The sequence below is a fragment of the Hylobates moloch genome, unplaced genomic scaffold (genome assembly GCF_009828535.3).
Source record: "Hylobates moloch isolate HMO894 unplaced genomic scaffold, HMol_V3 SCAFFOLD_18, whole genome shotgun sequence".
Lineage (NCBI taxonomy): Eukaryota > Metazoa > Chordata > Mammalia > Primates > Hylobatidae > Hylobates > Hylobates moloch.
The window spans coordinates 8,511,313-8,533,500 of record NW_026652293.1 but is presented as its reverse complement, the minus strand read 5'-3'; the positions used below and the strand labels follow the sequence as shown (position 1 = coordinate 8,533,500).

General features: G+C 52.8%; 2 protein-coding genes across 5 annotated transcripts in view; both read left to right on the top strand.

Moving 5' to 3' along the window:
- The window catches only part of TMCC2 (transmembrane and coiled-coil domain family 2), a 45,914-nt gene extending 31,202 nt beyond the window's left edge, over positions 1–14,712 (top strand). For all 4 annotated transcript variants that reach the window (XM_032136859.2, XM_032136860.2, XM_032136861.2 and 1 more), the window contains 3 exons: positions 10,328–11,262; positions 12,489–12,624; positions 13,183–14,712. In XM_032136859.2, coding sequence (XP_031992750.1) covers positions 10,328–11,262; positions 12,489–12,624; positions 13,183–13,494 — 1,383 coding nt within the window. In that variant the 3' untranslated portion in view covers positions 13,495–14,712. The remainder of the gene's footprint in view (positions 1–10,327; positions 11,263–12,488; positions 12,625–13,182) is intronic.
- RHEX (regulator of hemoglobinization and erythroid cell expansion) overlaps positions 1–22,188 on the top strand; it is a 919,952-nt gene that overhangs the window by 126,758 nt on the left and 771,006 nt on the right. The window lies entirely within an intron of this gene.

Genomic DNA, 22,188 nt, shown 5'->3' with positions numbered 1-22,188 from the left:
AAGCATAGGAACCCCCAAAGCTTTGTCTTTGTCTTTTTTTTTCCATCTAAGAGTGACCTTATATTGTCTTTCCAACTCCTGAGCAGATGGCTAACGTGAGAAGGCCCCTTCCTCCCTGTCAGCCTGCTGTGGGGACCCTAATAGGGGTTCTTTGCGAGTCTGGGAAGGGGCTGCCTGCCTCAGAGGGAGGAGGGTCAGAGGTACAGCTCTCTCGTGCAGCTGGGAGCACAGGTGTGGAGCGCGTGTTCCTTGCAAGTGGCAGCTGTTTCTGTGGTCTATCTTGAAAACTGCTTAATGCATTTACATTATGAAGAAAGAGAACCACGATTCACATTTCCCAATTTACATAGCTAGTGCCTTTCCCCTCCCTACACACAGCTTCACTTAAGCCTGGATACTTTCTGTCCCAACAGTGTCTACTGTGTGCCTCCCGGATCTCAGGGATCCAGGCTGCTGGGCTAGTGTGTGAGAGGAAGCACTGGTGTCCCATATCCAGGGCCAGGTTGACCCGAGGACACTGAGTTCAGGCCCTGGGAGGAGGTGGGAGCCCCAGGAAGTTCCACGGGAGCCAGGGCTGGGAAGCCCTGATCCGGCAGCTCCTTATAATCTGGCAGAGAGCCTAATCCAGCTTCATTTAGTGTTGCGAAAGGGGCCAGGGAGGTGAGTCCAGGGTGCCACCAAGGCCATGTGGAGGGGAGCCCCCAGGTGTGCATGGGCTGAGGGTAGATCTCACTGGAGCAGGAAGAGGAATAGGGAAGGTTGGGTCTTGGACACTTGAGAGAACATCCCAGCTCTGGCTCATCCAGATATTCATCAGCACTTCTTAGCCCTCAGCCTTTGTTTAGAGCAATATGTAAGGCCCTGGCTGGTAGGGTCCCTGAGCAGGGGGCATTCTGGTGTGGAGGGGGATCATGGAAGAAGCATGACTCTCCCCCACGGTTCTCCTCTTAGTGCTTGCCCAGCCCATTCACAAGGATTAATCTGGAGTCAGGTACCTGTGGAGTGGCCAGCCTGTCTCAGGCAGGAGGGGGTGGGGTGAAGAGGTTATGGTGTGGGGGCCACAACTCCAGGTGTGGTGCTGGTGGCTGGGCATGGATAGGGAGCTGGGTGGCATGGGCCAAACAGGACTCTGTGATGGTCTGGAGAGAGGAGCAGTGGTTCCTGTGTAGCCCACCTGTGCCCTGCTTTGGGCTGGGGAACCTTGGGCATTTCTGCCTGCTGGTGACTGGGGGTTGAGTGATCTGTTCTGGTCTTTTTAGTCAACCAGCTGCACGACAGGGGGATTAGGAGTGTGTTAGGAAGAGCTGCTGCTCTACTAAACCTGACACAGTGAGCTGAAGGACCCAGAGACCCTCCTGCAGACCCACTCTGTAATGGACAATGGTGGGAGCTGCAGCCCAGGCCAGTGGAGGACCCTGGCTTTCCACACCCAGTTGTTGAAACATCACCTCCATCTAGTTCCTAAACATTTTCAGCACCCCCAAGGAAACCCTGTACCCATTAAGCTGTCACTCCCCATTCCTTCCCCCACCCCCACCCCAGCCCCCTGGCAGCCACTAATCAGCTTTCTGTCTCTGTGGATTTAACTGTTCTGGATATTTCATATAATGGAATCATTCATTATGTGGCCTTTCTTGTCTGGTTTCTTTCACTTAGCCTAATGTTATTGAGGTTCACCCATGTTGGAGCATTACCGGCACTTTGTTTCTTTTATGGCTGAATAGTATTTCGTTGCAAGAAATGTCACATTTTGTTGACCCATTCATCAGTTAATGGACATCTGAGTTATGTCTGCCTTTTGGCTATTGTGAATATTGCTGCTGTGAGCATTTGTGTACAAATGAGTGTTGAATACTCATTTTCAATTCTTTTGGAAATTGAAAATATCTAGGAGTGGAATTGCTGGGTCATAAAGTAATTCTATGTTAACTTTTTGAGGAACTCCCAAACTGTTTTCCACATCAGCTGTGCTGTTTTAGGTATGCTGCACAAAGCTTCCAATTCCTGCACATGCTCACCAACACTTATTTCCTTTTTTTTTTGTTTTATTTTTTGAAGCAGGGTCTCACTCTGTTGCCCAGGCTGGAGTGCAGTGGCATATGTGATCATAGCTCACTGCAGTCTCGAACTCCTGGGCTCAAGCCATCCTCCTGCCTCAGCTTCCTGAGTAGCTGGGACTACAGGCTTGCACCACCACACCTGGCTGTTTTTTTATTTTTTGTAGAGACAGGTCTTGCTGTGTTGCCCAGGCTAGTCTTAAACTCCTGGACTCAAGCAATTTTCCCATTTTGGCCTCCAAAAGTGCTGGGACCACAGGTGTGAGCCACTGTGTGCAGCCCACTTATTTCCTTTCTAAAAATTACTAGGGGCTGGGCTTGGTGACTCATGCCTGTGGCCCCAGCTACTTAGGAGGCTGAGGTGGGAGGATTGCTTACGCCTGGGATATCGAGACTACAATGATCCACGATCATGCCATTGCATTCCAGCCCAGGCGATGAAGTGAGAACCTGTCTCAAAAAAAAAAAATTATTATAGTCATTCTGAGGGTGTGAAGTGTCTCTTAATTTGTTTGTATTTGTTTCTAAGCACCTGCTTTATGCCCTTTACTCAGTGTTTCATCTCATCGTCCTGATAGCTCTCAGCTGGTAAGTGACAGAGCCAGGATCTAAATTAGTGCCCAACTCCAACTTTAAAGCCCTTTCATTTACCTTCTGCAGACCCTGTATCCTGTCTCATGGCTGTTCTTTTGGCAAATCTTTCTCCTTTTCTCACCCTCTGTCCTGTTCCAGCACTCTGAACAGCTTTCTCATCTTTTTCTTCTTGTTCACTAATTTTCTTTCCTTTGTTAAAGCATAATCCCTCTTTGTACCTCTCCCTATCTGTCTACCAGCTCCTTGGCTCTGTTTACCTTGGTTGCCCTCTCTCCATCGAGTCCTGAAAGGTAGCTGTCACCCTGGGTACATGTGCCGGGGAAGGCAGGGCATGGAGAGCTCCCACCTTCTTCAGACACGCCAGCTCCCTCCACGGGGAAGGAGAGCAAAGTGATGTTCTGTGATTGGAGACCCAACAGCAGATCCCAGGCATTGTAAACCTCTGTGAAGGGTAGGAAAAAGCGGGCGTCCTGCTGCAGGACTCCCAGGCTGGAATCTTGACCCTGGGGTAGAGAAGAGGGGCTGGCAAGAGGACCAGGATCCCAGCCCAAGGCCCCCTCCACACACCAGGCCCAGTTGTGTCTCTCCTCTCATTCATGGGGATTTCCCAGCCAGCTCCAACTCTGCTTCTGAGAGTTGTAACTAGACAGCTCAGCCTCTAAGGGATCTGGAGGTCTTGGGTTCCCTCCAGGGACAGGGGCAGGGACTAAAGATCCTGGAGGGGAAGGATGGGGGGATGTCTGCTATTTCCTGTTAGCATGCAGGGTGTTTCCCTCGTTCTCCAAACTTTGAAATAACCTTTCCTGGGTTTGGTCAGCCTGTGTGTGAAGAAGGCAGATCCAAGTGAGATAAATGTGAGGTTTGCCCCAGAGGGAGGCTACACCATCCTTGACTTGAGGAGTATCTCAATGCAGGCTGGGGCTCCAGGCAAACTCTGCCTACATCCCTGTGTCCTTCTTTGCATCCCTGATGGGTGGGGTGGGGACTGCAGGATCTAAGGAGGAGGCTGGTGTTGAGGAGAAGCTCTTAGATGCTTTCCTAAGGTTGAGCTCCAGGCTACAAGCAGGGATGAGCTCAGTCTCAATTGGGATCTCGTGGTGAGTCCGTAGTAAAAGTCTCTGATTGGCAGGGGGAGTTATTGAAGGGAGTTAATTCAGATGGAAGTGGTTGCCGAGGTGTTCCAGCCTTGAAAGCAAAAACCACAAACAGGATCTTGGTATCTCCCACAGAGTGTTCCCTCAAGCACCCCCCACCACCTCCCGCAACACACACAAACCTGTCTCTTGTTCTGAGGTTTGCCCACATGCATGCAGGTACACACACACACACCCCTAAGCACGAGAGTGGGCTGGGTGGGCAAGTGGAGTCTGCATGGAGACCAGTGAGATTAAGGGTTACCTCCAGTGAGGAAGGCTGGAGATGTCACCGTGATAAGTCTTCAGAGGTGATTTTAAATGTATGGCCAATATTTGGCCATTTCTAAAGATTTGCATGCCCTCAGATGTGGAGAAGGCAGGACAGGGCTGGCGAGAATTCCTTTCTTTTTCCTTGCTCTCTCGGGGTGTAAAAACCCACAGTCTGGCCGAGTGCAGCATAGCTCAGGCCTGTAATCCCAGCACTTTAGGAGGCCAAGACAAGAGGATCGCTTAAGCCCGGGAGTTTGAGACCAGCCTGGACAACATGGCAAAACCCTGTCTCTACAAAAAAAAACACAAATTAGCCGGGTGTGGTGGCATGTACCTGTAGTCCCTGCTACTGGGGAGGCTGAGGTGGGAGGATCACTTGAGCCTGGGGAAGTCAAGGCTGCAGTGAACCATGATTACCTTACTGCATTCCAGCACTCCAGCCTGGGCAACAGAGTGATTCTAACTCAACAAAAAACAAAAAAAGCCTGCAGTCATAGCTGTATGAAATTCCAATTTCATTGCTGTGGAGTGAGGCTGGGCTGTGGTTGACAACCACCGATTAGACTCTTGCTTCCTGAAAAGGTGGCAGAGGGCCAGCTCTCCCAGCCAAAGGTATCTGAAGCTGTGGATCTGTCAGAGCTACCCAGCCCTCCAAGGTGAGGTTAGGCCCTGAGTTTTGGAGCCAGACAGGATTTATATCCTAGGTTCTTTACTTACTAGTTGTGTAGTCCTGGGCAAGTTACATCTGTAGGCCTTGGTTTTCTCTCCTATAAAATGGAAATAATAGTGCTACCCATCTTGTGAGGTTAATACTGGGATTAAATGAATTAATAGGTGTAAACACTTAGAGACAAGTCTGACATATGTCAAGAAATGATAGTGTCTGAAAGAGATTGGTTCCAAGACCTCCTGCAGATACCAAAGCTCCAGATTGCTGAAGTCTCATACAGTAAATAGTGTAGTATTTGCATAGAACCTGCACACATCCTCCCTTTAAATCATCTCTAGATTACATACAATACCTAGTACAATGTAAATACTATGAAAATAGAAAATAGTGTTACACTGTTTTTTTTGTTTTTCTTTTTGAGACGGAGTCTCTGTCACCCAGGCTGGAGTGCAGTGGTGCAATCTTGGCTCACTGCAACTTCCGCCTCCTAGGTTCAAGTGATTCTTCTGCCTCAGCCTCCTGAGTAGCAGGAACAACTGGAACATGCCACAACAGCCAGCCAATCTTTTTTTTTTTTTTTGAGACAGAGTCTTGCTCTGTTGCCCAGGCTGGAGTGCAGTGGCGCGATCTCAGTTCACTGCAAGCTCCGCCTCCCAGGTTCACGCCATTCTCCCGCCTCAGCCTCCTGAGTAGCTGGGACTACAGGTGCCCGCCACCACATCCCACACCCAGCCAATTTTTGTATTGTTAGTAGAGACAGGGTTTCAGCATGTTGGCCAGGCTGGTCTCGAACTCCTAACCTCAGGTGATCCGCCCAGTATTAACCTCACAAGATGGGTAGCACTATTATTTCCATTTATAGCAATTGGCCTCCCAAAGTGCTGGGATTACAGGTGTGAGCTACTGCACCTGGCCCCTGTATTTTAACATTTGTATTATTATTATTTTAATCCATGGCTGGTTAAATCCATGGATGTGGAATTCTCAGATACAGAAGGCCAACTATAATTGCTATCCTTATCCTTTGTCCAAAACATTTAGAATTTGAGAAAAAGAGAAGAGCCCAGAGGCCATAGGGAAAATATGCCACCTCTCTGGAAGCCAGTGGAGCTGAGTCTCCACAGGGGAGAGAATAAAATGGGGATATGTTCTGTGACTGGAGACTGACCCGCTCAATCCAGGCATTGCAGACCATGTCACCAAGGAGGTGTCCAGGCCTCCATGGAGGGATGGGAGGAGCTGGTGTCCTGCTGCAGGACTGTTAGGCTCAAGTCTGGGTCCTAGGGTAGAGAAGAAGGGTAGGCGAGGGGGCCAGGGCTTCAGCCCAGGCCTCTGCTGTTTTTCCCAGGAGTGTTTCTTCTCCTCTCATTAATGGGGATTTCACAGCCAGCTTCAACTCTGGTTTTCCATTTTTTTTTTTTTTTTTTTTTTTTGAGACGGAGTCTCACTCTGTCACCCAGGCTGGAGTGCAGTGGCGCGATCTCGGCTCACTGCAAGCTCTGCCTCCCGGGTTCATGCCATTCTCCTGCCTCAGCCTCTCCGCGTAGCTGGGACTACAGGCACCTGCCACCACGCCCGGCTAATTTTTTGTGTTTTTAGTAGAGACGGGGTTTCACCGTGGTCTCGATCTCCTGACCTCGTGATCCGCCTGCCTCGGCCTCCCAAAGTGCTGGGATTACAAGCGTGAGCCACCGCGCCCGGCTGGTTTTCCATTTGTAAGCCAGAAAGATGCCAAATCAAGGGAGGAGAGAGCCAAGCTGCCAGGAAGGAGCCACGGCAGGTGGAGACTTTGCTTTTCACAGCATTTCACATCCATTTCTTATTAGCTCCTCCCACTCTCCCCCTAAGTAGGTGGGACAGACTCTGTCCCTGTTACAAAGATGAGCAAATGGCAGTGATGAGTGATGCAGCCAGATTCAGAACCCATTTTCTTTTCTTTTCTTTTTTTTTTTTTTTTTTTGAGACGGAGTCTTGCTCTGTCGCCCAGGCTGGAGTGCAGTGGCACGATCTTGGCTCACTGCAAGCTCCGCCTCCCGGGTTCACGCCATTCTCCTGCCTCAGCCTCTCCGAGTAGCTGGGACTACAGGCGCCCGCCACCACGCCCGGCTAATTTTTTTTGTATTTTTAGTAGAGACGGGGTTTCAGCGTGGTCTCGATCTCCTGACCTCGTGATCCGCCCGCCTCGGCCTCCCAAAGTGTCTTTTCTTTTTTTTTTGAGACAGAGTCTCGCTCTGTCACCCAGGCTGGAGTGCAGTGGCGCGATCTAGGCTCACTGTAACCTCTGCCTCCCAGTTCAAGCAATTCTCCTGCCTCAGCCTCCTGAGTAGCTGGGACTACAGGCGTCTGCCACCACGCCAAGCTAATTTTTGTATTTTTAGTAGAGACGGGGGGTTTCACCATGTTGGTCAGGCTGGTCTCGAACCCCTGACCTCATGATCCACCCGCCTCAGCCTCCCAAAGTGCTGGGATTACAGGCGTGAGCCACCGCACCTGGCCCCAGAACCCATTTTCTAGATATTCTTTCTCCCAGGAAGACAGTGAAAGAGAGCTGGGCGTCTGTGGAAAGGGCAGCAGCTTTATAAGAGAGACAGGTTCTGGGCCCGGCGCAGTGGCTCAAGCCTGTAATCCCAGCACTTTGGGAGGCCGAGGCAGGCGGATCATGAGGTCAGGAGATCGCGACCATCCTGGCTAACATGGTGAAACCCCGTCTCTACTAAAAATGCAAAAAATTAGCCGGGCGTGGTGGCGGGCGCCTGTAGTCCCAGCTACTCCGGAGGCTGAGGCAGGAGAATGGCGTGAACCCTGGAGGCGGAGCTTGCAGTGAGCCGAGATCGCGCCACTGCACTGCAGCCTGGGCGACAGAGCAAGACTCCGTCTCAGAAAAAAAAAAAAAAAAAAAAAAGAGAGGTTCTGTAACATCAAAGGCCATGTGTTGCCTATAAAACTTAATTTTGGGCTTGGTGCGGTGACTCATGCCTGTAATCCCAGCACTTTGGGAGGCTGAGGCGGGTGGATCCTCTGAGATCAGGAGTTCAAGAGCAGCCTGGCCAACATGGTGAAACCCCATTTCTACTAAAAATACAAAAAAATTAACCGGGCATGGTGGCTCATGCCTGTAATCCCACCTACTCAGGAGGCTGAGGCAGGAGAATCACTTGAACCCAGGAGGCAGAGGTTGCAGTGGGCTGAGATGGCGCCACTGCATTCCAGCCTGGGTGACAGAGTGAGACCCCGACTCCAAAAAAAAACCAAAAACCAAAAAAAAGAAAAAAAAACCCTTAATTTTGTGTAGTTCTAGCAATATGGAGCAAATTTGTTGGTATAATCTCTGAAATAAATTTAGGCCAGCTTGATTACAGGCGTTTTTTCTCCCAGGGGAAAAAAGGGATTACGCTGCCTAGATTCAGACTCAGCGTTTAATGAGCACCTTCTGTATGCTTCGCACTATGCCAAGTGCTTGCCAGACATCATCTTGCATAGCTCTCACAAAAGACCTGAGAGTAGCTGTGATTACCCCCTTATTGTCGGTGAGGACACGAAGGTCAGGAAAATGGATAGATGGGCTTTTTGCTGTCACTGCAGGGAACAAGGCAGAAAGAAGCAGCCTAACTGCAGGGTAGGGTTTTAAGTCAGGCTACTGGGACAGTTAGACCTTGGAGCAGATCACTTAAAGGAGACTGTGGGTATGAAAGTTCAGAAATTCTGAGAAGCAGAGTCCTGAAGGTATAAGCACCTGCTGGGAGGGCAAGAGGGGATGAGGGGAGACCCAAAGCAAACATAAGAGGGAAGTCCTGACTTCAGGAGAGATTAGGGATGGGGTTGTGGTTGTCCACAGCATCCCCAGGGGGAAGTGGAACCTGGAAAAGCCCCAGTGGAAGCCCACAGAGGAGCCACTCCCCTGGCTCCTGAGTTTGGCAGGGCTATTGTTTTCAATCGTCTTTTCCAATAACTTTGCACCTTGGCAGAATCAAGCCAAGTGACTTATGCCTGTAATTGGCAGGGACCATTTCCAGTTCCAGTGCACGTGACTGGGCCACTTTCTTTGTGTTTAACCCCTTCCCCCACATATATCTGACCACACCCCTGCCCCCACCCATACATACTAAGGGCGAATGATCTGACCCATCCTTGCTTGGGGTGTGCTGTGTGTAAAAATACATGGGGTTGAGCCATTTCCTGCTGCTTCTGTTGTTGCATGGCGATAAGACACTGGGGACTCAGCTGTGGACAGAAAGATCCTCCAACACGCTGAGAGGAACCAGGCGCCAGGGGAGCGGGGCTCAGGCCTCCCCGCTTTCAGCCCACCTTACACTTCCCATCTTTCCTATCTCCTGCGACCTTTTCCTTCTTTCTCTCCCTCCCCCCATCCTTTCTTAGTTTCTCTTCTCCTTTCCTTGTCTCTCCGACTTTGGTGCCACCCTGATGCACTCGGGAAGCCTGCCCGCCTGGTGGAGAGTGAAGGGGGCTGTCATTTCCTTCCTACGCATTCACCCTCTGCAAAGCTGGGTGGCTGGTAGCCTCAGGCCCCCAAACTGATCCCTGGTTCCCTTGGCCTTTCAGTTACTTCTGGGACTTTAGTCCTTGGGGACCTGGCCAGCAGGGTGGGGGTGGGGCATGCTCCTCTCCCAATTCTCGGAGACTAGGAAGGACTGGGGGCTCCCACCATTATGAAGCGGAAAATGTTTCCAATGACTCTGGAGAGCCGTAAGGTAATGGAGGGCCTGGGAGAGGTGTCAGCAGAGGCAGGGTGGCCCACCGAGCTGCGTTAGTGAAGATGGGGTGGTGAGGGCAGGCAGGCAGGGCACCAAGTGTAGGCATTGGTCAGCTCCGAGGGAGAGGCCTGCTCAAGGCAGGAGCCTCATGAGGTGGTTAAGTCCAGAGAGAAAATTTGTCTCATTCCGCAGAAATCCAACCCCATGACTCCAATGACGCCTCAGACCTGCCTGGTCCATGTGCTGGAGCGTTAAGAGTTCTGGGCTGGGGCCAGGAGCAGTGGCTTACACCTATAATCCCAGCACTTTGGGAGGCCAAGGCAGGCAGATCACTTGAGGTCAGGAGTTCGAGACCAGCCTGGCCAACACGGTGAAACCCTGTCTCTACTAAAAATACAAAAATTAGCCAGGCATGGTGGTGGGTGCCTGTAATACCGGCTTCTCGGGAGGCAGAGGCAGGAGAATCCCTTGAACCAGGGAGGTGGAGGGTGCAGTGAGCTGAGATCACGCTACTGCAGTCCAGCCTGGGCAACAGAGCGAGACTCTGTCTCAAATAAATAGATAAACAAATAAATAAAAGAGTTCTGGGCTGGAGGTTCTGTCCCTTCCTGGCCATGTGTCCCTGAACAGCTTGTTTGACCTTCCTGGGCCAAAAGAGGAGCAGCTCTGCCTAGACTGCATTTTGGGGATGCTGTGGGGACAGGGTAGAGCGCAGATGTGAGAGCCCTGTGTAAGTGGCTGTCAGGGAATAATGTTCTTGTGGTGGTTGTCTTCTTTTGGACTCCTGCATCCATTTTCTAGATAGAAAAACCAAGTCCAGAGGCATTCAGGGGCACTCCTATGGTCTCAGGGTTTACCCATGCTTCCTCTGCCTGCCTCTTTCCCCAGGTCGACAAGGGAGACCTGGTGGCCCTGAGCCTTCCCGCCAGCCATGGTGACACTGACGGCCCCATCAGCCTGGACGTGCCCGATGGGGCACCGGACCCCCAGCGGACCAAGGCCGCCATTGACCACCTGCACCAGAAGATCCTGAAGATCACCGAGCAGATCAAGATCGAGCAGGAGGCTCGCGACGACAACGTGGCGGAGTACCTGAAACTGGCCAACAACGCGGACAAGCAGCAGGTGTCACGCATCAAGCAAGTGTTCGAGAAGAAGAACCAGAAGTCGGCCCAGACCATCGCCCAGCTGCACAAGAAGCTGGAGCACTACCGCCGGCGCCTGAAGGAGATTGAGCAGAACGGGCCCTCGCGGCAGCCCAAGGACGTGCTGCGGGACATGCAGCAGGGGCTGAAGGACGTGGGCGCCAACGTGCGCGCAGGCATCAGTGGCTTTGGGGGCGGCGTGGTGGAGGGTGTCAAGGGCAGCCTCTCCGGCCTCTCGCAGGCCACCCACACCGCCGTGGTGTCCAAGCCCCGGGAGTTTGCCAGCCTCATCCGCAACAAGTTTGGCAGTGCTGACAACATCGCCCACTTGAAGGACCCCCTGGAAGATGGGCCCCCTGAGGAGGCAGCCCGGGCACTGAGCGGCAGTGCCACACTTGTCTCCAGCCCCAAGTATGGCAGCGATGACGAGTGCTCCAGCGCCAGTGCCAGCTCAGCCGGGGCAGGCAGCAACTCCGGGGCTGGGCCTGGTGGGGCGCTGGGGAGCCCTAAATCCAATGCACTGTATGGTGCTCCTGGAAACCTGGATGCTCTGCTGGAAGAGCTACGGGAGATCAAGGAAGGACAGTCTCACCTGGAGGACTCCATGGAAGACCTGAAGACTCAGCTGCAGAGGGACTACACCTACATGACCCAGTGCCTGCAGGAGGAGCGCTACAGGTAGGTGCCTGCCCATCCCCTCCTGCAGCCCAGCGGGACCTGGAATGAGGCAAGGAGCACCGGGTTTCAGACCCAGGGTGTGGAGGCAGTCAGAGGAGCATCTGCAGCATCCTGCCCACTGGAAGGGGCCAGCACAAGGCCCTAAGGACCCTTCTTTCTTTTTTTCTTATTTTTTTGGAGGCGGAGTCTCTCTGTCACCCAGGCTGGAGTGCAGTGGCATGATCTCAGCTCACTATAACCTCTGCCTCCTGGGTTCAAGCGATTCTCCTGCCTCAGCCTCCTGAGTAGCTGGGATTACAGGCACACACCACCACACCCGGCTCATTTTTTGTATTTTTAGTAGCGACAGCGTTTCACCATGTTGGCCAGGCTGGTCTCGATCTCCTGACCTCAAGTCAGGGATGACATGGTAATCCCTTCTTCATAGGGTCATAAAGATACAATGAGTCCAGACTGTAAGGTTGAAGCATGTGAATGAATGTGTAGCTTCCAAAATGTGAACCTCCGGTTGGAGCTCCTGGGGCCAGCCTGGAACGGAGCTGACATCTCTCGGCCTCTCCTTCTGTGTCTCCCTCCGGTCCTGTGCTGCCCTTTGCTGCCCTTTGCTCTGTGTCTCTGCAGTGCTTGCCGCTCGCTCCCTGGGCTTGTGGGGGGATCTTTTCCTTAGCTAGCACTTTCTCTTTTTCTTCTCCATATATATGAAGAAGGCTTGGAAAATTGAAGGGGAGCCCCACCTAAAAACTAACCACTCCTCACATAATAGTCATCTTACGCTATTTTGTGCCTTCAGAGCCGGGATTGTGTCCTCTACACCCATGTGTCCCTGGTACCCAGCGAGCATCTGAGCCTAGGGCTTAAGAGCCCAGGTTGAAGTCAGCCAATCCTTAACTGCTCCCTTCATGAGCTGTGTGATCCTAGGCAGGCTCCTCAGCCTCCATGCCTCAGTCTTCTCCTCTGTAAAATGGACATGACACTGGCACCTATCTCATGGGATTGTGGGGAGGATTCTATGGGGTCATGGAGGTAAAATGCTTAGCACAGTGCCTACACCTAAGAAGTGCTGTGTAAATAGTAGCTTCTATTGTTGTTGCTGTTAAAATTAGAGCAGAGCTGGACACGTGGGGTGGGCTGAGTCATTGTTTATTGAGAGAATGAATGAATCAACTGTGGGAGAGAAGGGAGGCTTGGGGAGCCAGGACTGGTGTCACTCTCTCTCCCTCCGCCAGGTATGAGCGGCTGGAGGAGCAGCTCAACGACCTGACTGAGCTTCACCAGAACGAGATGACGAACCTGAAGCAGGAGCTGGCCAGCATGGAGGAGAAGGTGGCCTACCAGTCCTATGAGAGGGCGCGGGACATCCAGGTATGGCCAGGGCGAACTTGGGAGGCCCCAGATGTGCTGGTAGAGCTGGCAGCAGCCAGAGGGTTAGGGTTTTTGTCGCGTGGGGCATGATAGACACAGGCTGGCCTGTTGGCCGGGGCAGATAGGCACGTGGATGAAGAGGGCAGCATAGCGGGGGCGGAGTGGAGATGAGCAAGACAGGCCTGAGGCTGAGAGCGTGCACTGTGCAGAGGCAAGCCCCCAGGGCAAGGGCCGCCATGCCCCCCACCTCTTTGATGGCAGCTTTGCAAATGAGTAATTGGAGTTTCCAGGCTCCAGCCTGCCTCAAGAGGGAGCCAGCTGGGATTGGGCCAGCTCCTTTCCTTCCCTAGTAATCAAGACTCTCATTTCCTAGCATCTTCCCCAAAGAGTCATCCTTAAAGGGCTCTGACCCCAGTTACAGCTGGTCAACCTCCACTCCTCCTGGCCTTTGGAGAGGAGACTTCGTTATAGGCACCTTCTCAGTGGGGTAGGTAGGTTTTCAGCCTAGGGGTCCTGCCTATCCTGAGCGCCCACGTGCCAGCCCCTCTGCCCCTGCAGGAGGCCGTGGAGTCCTGCCTGACCCGGGTCACCAAGCTGGAGCTGCAGCAGCAACAGCAGCAGGTGGTGCAGCTGGAGGGCGTGGAGAACGCCAATGCACGGGCGCTGCTGGGCAAATTCATCAACGTGATCCTGGCGCTCATGGCCGTGCTGCTGGTGTTTGTGTCCACCATCGCCAACTTCATCACGCCCCTCATGAAGACACGCCTGCGCATCACCAGCACCGCCCTCCTGGTCCTCCTCCTGTTCCTCCTCTGGAAGCATTGGGACTCCCTCACCTACCTCCTGGAGCACGTGTTGCTGCCCAGCTGAGTGGCCAGCCATGCCGACCCCGTGCTCTCTGGCCCCTAGCTGGCCACACTTCTCCAGGAGGGACCCTTGGACTTCTTCATGTGTCCAGTTTGGCCTCCTGCCCAAACTGTCCATTCCAGCAGCTCCTGCCCCCTTCTCTGTACTTGCTTCTGTCTGACACCTTCTCCCTGTTGGCCCGAAGGGAGCTTAGAATGCAGCCCTGGCTGGAGATAGTGCGGGCACCTGTGGCCAAGTGGAGCAGAGGTGGACATGGGGTTGGATTGTTTTGATTATTTATAGTTACACAAGGACTTCTCCCAGCTGACCCTCAGGATGCCCCAGGTCAGGAAGGCCATTAAGAATAGGAAGAGAGGGCTCTGCCTCAACTTTCCTAGGAAAGAGCCCACCTCGGAGATAGCTACGGTTTCCTCTGGTGGAGATGGTGAGGATGAAGGCTGGAGAGTGAGGGAGGAGGCTCTGCTGGCCCCAGAGAACACAGGGATGGGAGGGTCCCTAGCCTTCAGGCACCTCCAGGGCCAGAGAGCAGGCTCAGAGCAGCTAGTGTGGAGCTCAGCACCCCCACCCCACCCCTCCTCCCTGTAGAGCTGATTTGAAACCTCCTTCTGGGGCTGGGCTCTGCAGGTCAGGTGGATGCGGCTTGTGTTTTCCCTGCTGTTCTTTCTGCCTGTACTGGATCTGTTATTTTCAGGGCAACAGGCCCCAGGGTCCCCCTGAGCCTCACCCTAAGCCCTTAGGCCTCTGGGAGTGCTGTTGGGTTCTATTTATTTATTTATTTGTTCCTTTGTTCCCTACCCATGCCCCCAGTGTCTTCCCTGCTGAGCACCGGGAGAGGTCCTGCCCTGTCCTCTCTCTGAAGCCAGGGCCCTTCCATTCCATTTAGCTTCTGGATCATCCTGGCTGGGAGAAGTGGGACCGAGCCACCCAGCCCCACTCTCCCCAAGCAGCCCTACAGCCGGGATGGGAGGCACGTGGCCTCTCTTTTATCCGTCTATTTATTTTGTAAGTGTGTATTCGTGTGGAGGAGGTTGTTGCTTTATTTTTTTAAGGCTCTGGAGTGTTGTGTATGGTTTCTTTTCACATCCCAGCCTCCCATGGGCACTTCCAAGAAGACAGGGGATTTCTTGGAAAAGGAGAGAGGAATCCCCTACAGCAGGGAAAGCAGTGCCTGCCAGCTGTTGTGCACCTTCCTGAGAAATAAATATCCTCTAAATTTTCAAACCATCCTGTCTGGTGTTGGTTGATTAGGTTGTGTCTGTGGGAACCACCACGTCTCTCCCCACACCCAAGCGTTCTGGGTAACACAGGCTAGGCCTCTCCTGTTGACCTGAGGCCCTCTTCCTCCAGGATCCAACAAGGAACAAGGCATGGCCTAAGTGGTATGATAGGAGGGATGATATCCACCCCGTGCAGGCCTCTTGGAGTCCAGGCGAGGGCAATTAGGAGAGAGATTTCCACAGTTCGGAGCAGGTGAGCCGCCAGTGGCGTGAATGGCCGCAGCTATGCCCAAGTGAGGCCACGAGAGGGCAGCAGAGTCCTTACCCTAACGCTTTCTCCCAGTGCGGACCCAAAGAACGCAGCTGCTGGAGTTAGCTTGGTTTTCTCAGAGCCGTCAGCCAGAGCACAGAGCACCTGCTCTCCAGGCGCTGGAGCGTGGGCTTGAGTGTAGTGACCAGGCCCTCTGTGGCTGCAGCACCCACTCCCGGCAGTTCACACAGATGGGCACCCCAGAAGGCACTGCACTCCCAGCAGTAACCCTGTGGGGGTTTAGGAGAGGCCACCTGAATCTCCCTGCTGGGATGAAAACATGCTGACTTCCAGCACCTGGAACAGGAGGGATGGTGGGAAATGTACCCATCCCAGAGACCTGGGTCCTGGCCCATAGTGAGTAGATGGCAGCCAACTCACATCTCTCTGCACTTCAGTCTCCACATCAGCGGTAGAGGATGTGCAGCAGCTCACTTCAAAGGGCTTGGAGATTCTGCAGTTCTGTGGGTCTGACAAATCAAAAGTTGCCGCTGTACTTGTGGCCTCAGGCTTGAGGAGACACCAAGAGTCAGGGACAGTGCTGTCACCAGATTGGAGAGAAGGCTGTGCTGGTGCCATGGGGGGTGGCATTGGTGGCTCATCCTCACCCTCTGTACAATGTAAGAGTTTCACTAGGTGACCTTGCTGGGGCCTTCCAACAGTGTCATTCCTGGACCCTGCACTCACCTCCCTTGGGGGCCGCAGGTGGCCTAGAGCCCACATTCCTGGGCCCCAGGTGGGGGGTGGCTGCCCCAGGCTGCAGACATTTCCCACATTCCTCCCCAAGGTCAGGTGCCTTCCCTGAATTAAATGTCACTGCCAACCACAGCCCACACTGAAAGGCAGGAGGAAAAAGGGAGGGAGGGTGGCGGGCATGCTCAGCTGATCCTGAGACTGACAGCGAACAGAGGAGGTGGGGGAAGACCAGCCCCAGCTACACAGGGTCATCTGCAAAAAGGACAGAACACCAGCCTGTGTTTGCCTTATCATGACAACGTGTCTAATAAAGCCCTGCCTGTCCGGGACTCTGATGGTCACTGATGCTTCCTTGATTTGTGTTTGAGCCTTCTCGCCCTTTAGAAAAAAGGGGGTGCGGCCCGGCATGATGGCTCACGCCTGTAATTCCAGCACTTTGGGAGGCTGAGGTGGGTGGATCACCTGAGGTCAGGAGTTCAAGACCAGCCTGACCAACATGGTGAAACCCCATCTCTACTAAAAATACAAAATTAGCTGGGCATGGTGGCACATGCCTATAATCCCAGCTACTTGGGATGCTGAGGCAGGAGAATCACTTGAACCTGGGAGGCGGAGGTTGCAGTGAGCCAAGATTGTGCCATTGCACTCCAGCCTGGGCGACAAGAGTGAAACTCCGTCTCAAATAAAAAAAAAGAAAAAGAAAAAAGGGAGTGCATTGCCCCCACTTCAACCTGGCCTCCTCTGCTGGGGACCACTCTTCTTCAGAATGCAGGACCAACAGGCAGGCCCTTCCCAGAGCACCTGTCCTGCAGGTCCCAGCCCCTCACCTGAGGGTCCGGAGGTCTCAGCCAGGCTGGTATGCTCCCCTCAGCCTGAGTCCACTACAGAGGGAGTAGCTAAGAATTCATGTTGGAGTTGGCATGTTACTGCTCCAGCAGCACTAAGCAGGCAGGTGGCATGTTTACCGTGCCCGTGCAGAGCTGGCACTCCCTGCCAACCTCATCAAAACTGTAGGGCTACAACAGGTGCAGCCCTGGCAAACAGCAAAGCAGGCAGACAGCACAGGCCAGCAGGAGGTGACTTAACCCCTGCCAGCCCAGGTTACTCTGGAGTGGTTCTGAGCTATGGAGGGAGGGAAGGGAGGAGGAAAGACTTGGGGCCACAGGGTGGGAGAGGAGGGGAGCTGCAGCCCGGGCACCTGGAGGGATCTTCGTGGCAGGCTCAATTTCCCCTTCAAAGCCAGGGCCCTTAAGTCAAGTCTGGATCCCAATATTAAGGAGCCAGTAGACCTAGGCTCAAACCCCAGTGCTGCCACTCACCTTGGACAGGGTTCGAGCTGCTCTCAGCCCAATCTCCTCATCTTCCAGGAGGAATGGAGATGACATGGCACTGGCTCACAGGCTTGAGTGCAGGAGACTTGACATTCTGCAGGTCAAGACTTAAGCACAAGGCCTAGAATATAATGGATTAACCCGAGATTTATTACTGCTCCTCATTCCTGACCCTGTGAGATATTAAGGTGCAGAAGAACTGTTCAGGGAAGTCTCAGGCCCACCCCACAGGAACATACAAGGCCAAGGATGGCTAAGTGAGCCTCAGCCTCTGACCCTGGAAAGCCTAATAGAGGTCCTTAGGGTTCTTCTTCCCTGGGAACCCAGAGCCTGCTTATTCCCAGCAGCCTCTCCCCTCAGTCTGGTAGACAAAGCTGGTCCAGTCCCAAGAGGCCAAGCCCCAGCTTCAGAGAGGACCGGATTTGGCCTATTTGACCCAAGATGGCTGCCACCACCCCAACTCCACAAGTGTATCAGTCTGTGGGTACCTCCTGCCTCCAGCCCATGGTCCTGGGTGTGGGGTCTAGGAAGGAGAGCAGGAATCAAGAGGCCTGCTTTTGAGTTGAGACTGTGGAGGTTGTGGGCCTCAGTTTCCCCAGCTGAAACATGGGGATAATCATATCCGTGCTGCCCAACTGTTAGGACACCGGTGAAGCTCGTAGGTGTCAGGTATGAGTGCCTGCCCCATGACACCCCAGGATCTCACTCTAGGGGAATGACCTGTTAGAATGCTGCCAGCCATCTGGGGCCCCCAGGGAGGGCTCTGATCTGCCCAGGGACAGGGTTGGGCAGGGCTTGGGAAAGCAGCCAGCAGTGACCCATGGGCCTGAGAGCTTGCAGCCAAACTCCAGATGCAGATGGAAGGAGGAAGCTTGGTCTCCACTAGGCCTCGGGGAGGCATGTGGGGAAGGAGGGGAGGCTGAGACTTGTCCCAGCACATTCAGGCCTGCTGGCAGGTCCTGAGTCACCCAGACAGCCAGAAGAGCAGTCGGGCTGGTGACAGCAGCGATGCCTGCCAGACACAGGGCCTCCCAGGAGAGCACTCCCGCCTTGGTCCCCCCATACCCCAAGGCCCAACTGTCTGGATGAAGCATCCTGGGCCCAGCGGTGCCACCTCAGCCATGCGCCTTCCTCCAGGCACCCATCCACTAAGCTGGCTCTGATTCCAAAAGCATCAGAGGTGATTCTGAGAGGTCTGGGTGCCCAGTCTCGACGCCCTGCCAACCTCAGCCGAAGGTTCTCTTGTTGCCCTTACTTTGTTTTTTTGCTTTAAGTGAAACAAATTATTTCAGTTTAATTTTCTCAGCATGTACCTGGCATTAAGTAGTTGTTATAATTTTTTTTCCATGGGTTATTGGGGAACAGGTGGTGTTTGGTTACATGAGTAAGTTCTTTAGTGGGGATTTGTGAGATTCTGATGCACCCATCACCCAAGCAGTGTACACTGTACCCTATTTGTAGTCTTTTATCCCTCTCTTGTTGCCTTACTTTGATTATTCTTTTTTTTTTTGAGACAAAGTCTTGCTCTGTCGCCCAGGCTGGAGGGCAGTGGCACGATCTTGGCTCACTGCAACCTCCACCTCCTGGGTTCAAGCTATTCTCCTGCCTCAGCCTCCTGAGCAGCTGGGACTACAGGTGTGTGCCACCATGCCCAGCTAATTTGTTTTTTGTTTGTTTGTTTTGTTTTTTTTGAGACGGAGTTTTGCTCTTGTTGCCAAGGCTGGAGTGAAATGGAATGATCTCGGCTCACCGCAACCTCCGCCTCCCAGGTTCAAGTGATTCTCCTGCCACAGCCTCCCAAGTAGCTGGGATTACAGGTATGCGCCACCATGCCTGGCTAATTTTGTATTTTTAGTAGAAATGGGGTTTCTCCATGTTGGTCAGGTTGGTCTCGAACTCCCAACCTCAGGTGATCTGCCCACCTCAGCCTCCCAAAGTGCTGGGATTACAGGCATGAGCCACTGCACCCAGCCTCATTTTTGTATTTTTAGTAGAGACTGGGTTTTACCATATTGTCCAGGCTGGTCTCGAACTCCTGACCGCAGGTGATCCACCTGCCTCAGCCTCCCAAAGTGCTGGGATTACAGGCATGAGCCACTGCACCCGGCCACTTTGGTTGTTCTTGCTGTGATCTCAGCTCCCTGAAGATAAGTCTCAAGTAAACACTTTAGAAAGATCTGAGTGTCTCTCCAGCTGGTCTGGGGCTCTGTTCTTTGCTCTCCTATAGGAAGACTGAGTCCTCTCTGTACCACCCTAGGTAAGAGACCATCCACTCCTACCTGGCGTTGTCTCCAGCTGTTACTTAACTGGGGTCCCTCTGTCCTTTTTCTAGTTGGGGTCAGCCCCAGTCACCCATACTGAGGGTGGAGATGGAGAAGAGAGGATTTCCCATGAAATTGGTCATTAAATGAACTCATGCAAGAGACAAGTCACCAACACAGACCTGCTGTCTCTCTGACCGGCATTCTCCTCTTTAGCTTCTCAGCCAAGTGTGGCCTGGCCAGGCCAAGGGTGGGAAGACCTGAGAGATGGGATTCCGACTGCTGAGGAGGAAGAGGCCAAGGAGGGGTTCCCTTCCTTCTTCTTCATTTTCTCCTCTGTTGGTCTTGAAGCTCTTATCATGGTTTGGCAGCCATGGAGTCCAGGTTTGTGACCCCCAAACCACCCAGCTTTAGGTTCAATTAAATTCAAGAAACATGGTTTTGAGCTCCAGCTCTGTGACAGGCACTGGAGACACAGAGAAGCAAGACATGGTCTCTGCTGTCATGGAGCTCACGAGCTAGTGGGGACAGACACACACAAACACACACACGCACAGGTGCACACACACACACACCATCAATACAGGGGCAGGCAGAGATCAATGCTGCCATAGGGCCTGGCGGGGACAGGAAGGTTTACAAGATGTAGAGCTTCCTTCTGATGGGGGCTAGGGGAGGTTTCTCCAAGCACTGGAGGAAGCATAAGAAGCACAAAGGGACCGTGTTCTATAGCACGATGGCTTTGGTCATGTCCTGGGGTTGGAGTGGGAGACAGGGTATCCATGGCGTGAGTAGCTATGCAGTTATTTCAGGCATCAGCGCTGCCTGGCCCACAACCCAGAGGGCAAGATACCTGAGAAAGGGGCTTCTAAGTCTGTGGCAGTGAGAAGAAGAATGAGGATGGCTTTCGGAGCGGGAAGGAAACTCCACCCCAGAACTCTGGGGCTTGGGGGCTTCAAAGGGGTTGTCTATGCTTGAAAGCCAAAGGTGGCTGGGCACGGTGGCTCGCGCCTGTAATCCCAGTACTTTGGAAGGCCAAGGCAGGTGGATCATGAGGTCAGGAGTTCAAGACCAGCCTGGCCAACATAGTGAAACCCTGTCTCTACTAAAAATACAAAAATTAGCCAGGCGTGGTGGCGCGTGCCTGTAGTCCCAGCCACTCGGGAGGCTGAGGCAGGAGAATTGTTTGAACCCAGGAGGCAGAGGTTACAGTCAGCCAAGATTGCACCACTGCACTTTAGCCTGGGCAACAGAGCGAGACTCTGTCAAAAAAACAAAACAAAACAAAACAAAAAAAAAACAAGGAAAAAAAAAAGCCAAAGGGAAGGGAAACACACAACCACAGCAAAACAATAAAATGCAGGTGCCCCTGGGGTGGGGGACAACCCATTGAAAGCCAAAGGGAAGCCAGAGGGAAGCTTTGAGAAAGAAGGGAAAGAAAAAGCATTCCTTTGAGGAAGAGCTGCAGGCACCACACTCCAATCTGGGTGACAGAGCAAGACCATGTCTCAAAAAAAAAAAGAAAGAAAAAAAGAAAACCAAAGAAATGGGCCAGGCGTGGTGGCTCACACCTGTAATCCTAGCACCTTGGGAAGCCAAGGTGAGCGGATTGCCTCAGCCCAGGAGTTTGAGACCAGCCTGGGCAACATGGCGAAACTCGGTCTCTACAAAAAATACAAAAGATTAGCAGAGGAGGGTGGCACATGGTTGTAGTCCCACGTACTTGGGAGGCAGAGGTGCTGGATCACTTGAGCCTGGGAGGCAGAAGTTGCAGTGAGCCGAGATTGTGCCACTACACTCCAGCCTGGGTGACAGAGGGAGGTTCTGTCTCAAAACAAACAAACAAACAACAACAAAAATGTAGGTGCCCCTCTATTCACAATAGCGAAGACTTGGAACCAACCCACATGTCCATCAATGATAGACTGGATTAAGAAAATGTGGCACATATATACCATGGAATACTATGCAGCCATAAAAAAGGATGAATTCATGTCCTTTGTAGGGACATGGATGAAGCTGGAAACCATCATTCTCAGCAAACTATTGCAAGGACAAAAAAAAACCAAACACCTCACTCATAGGTGGAAACTGAATAATGAGAACACTTGGACACAGGGTGGGGAACATCACACACCGGGGCCTGTCATGGGGTGGGGGGAGGGGGGAGGGATAGCATTAGGAGATATACCTAATGTAAATGACGAGTTAATGGGTTCAGCACACCAACATGGCACATGTATACATATGTAACAAACGTGCACGTTGTGCACATGTACCCTAGAACTTAAAGTATAATAATAAAAAAAAAGTAGGTGCCCGGCCGGGCGCGGTGGCTCACGCCTGTAATCCCAGCACTTTGGAAGGCCGAGGCGGGTGGATCACGAGGTCAGGAGATCGAGACCATCCTGGCTAACACGGTGAAACTCCGTCTGTACTAAAAATACAAAAAATTCTCCGGGTGTGGTGGCGGGCGCCTGTAGTCCCAGCTACTCCGGAGGCTGAGGCAGGAGAATGACGTGAGCCCGGGAGGCGGAGCTTGCAGCGAGCAGAGATCGCAACACTGCACTCCAGCCTGGGTGACAGAGCGAGACTCCGTCTCAAAAAAAAAAAAAAAAGTAGGTGCCCCTGGTGTGGGGGACAACCCACTGAACACTCTCCTGCTTTTCAGGAGAAAGAGGAGGTTGGAGTTCGGAAAGTTGAGGGAAAAAAATCACTTTCAAAGAGGCAGAAAGTAAGACAAAATGTCTCCAAATTCTGTTGATTTTGTATTTTTTTCTCAAGTCTGGGTCCTTGAGCCATGGAGCTTAACTCTAACCCCAAAGGCGAAAAGCCATGGAGAGGTTGCAAAGGAACTGTTCACGCTTCTGTTCTTCAAACCT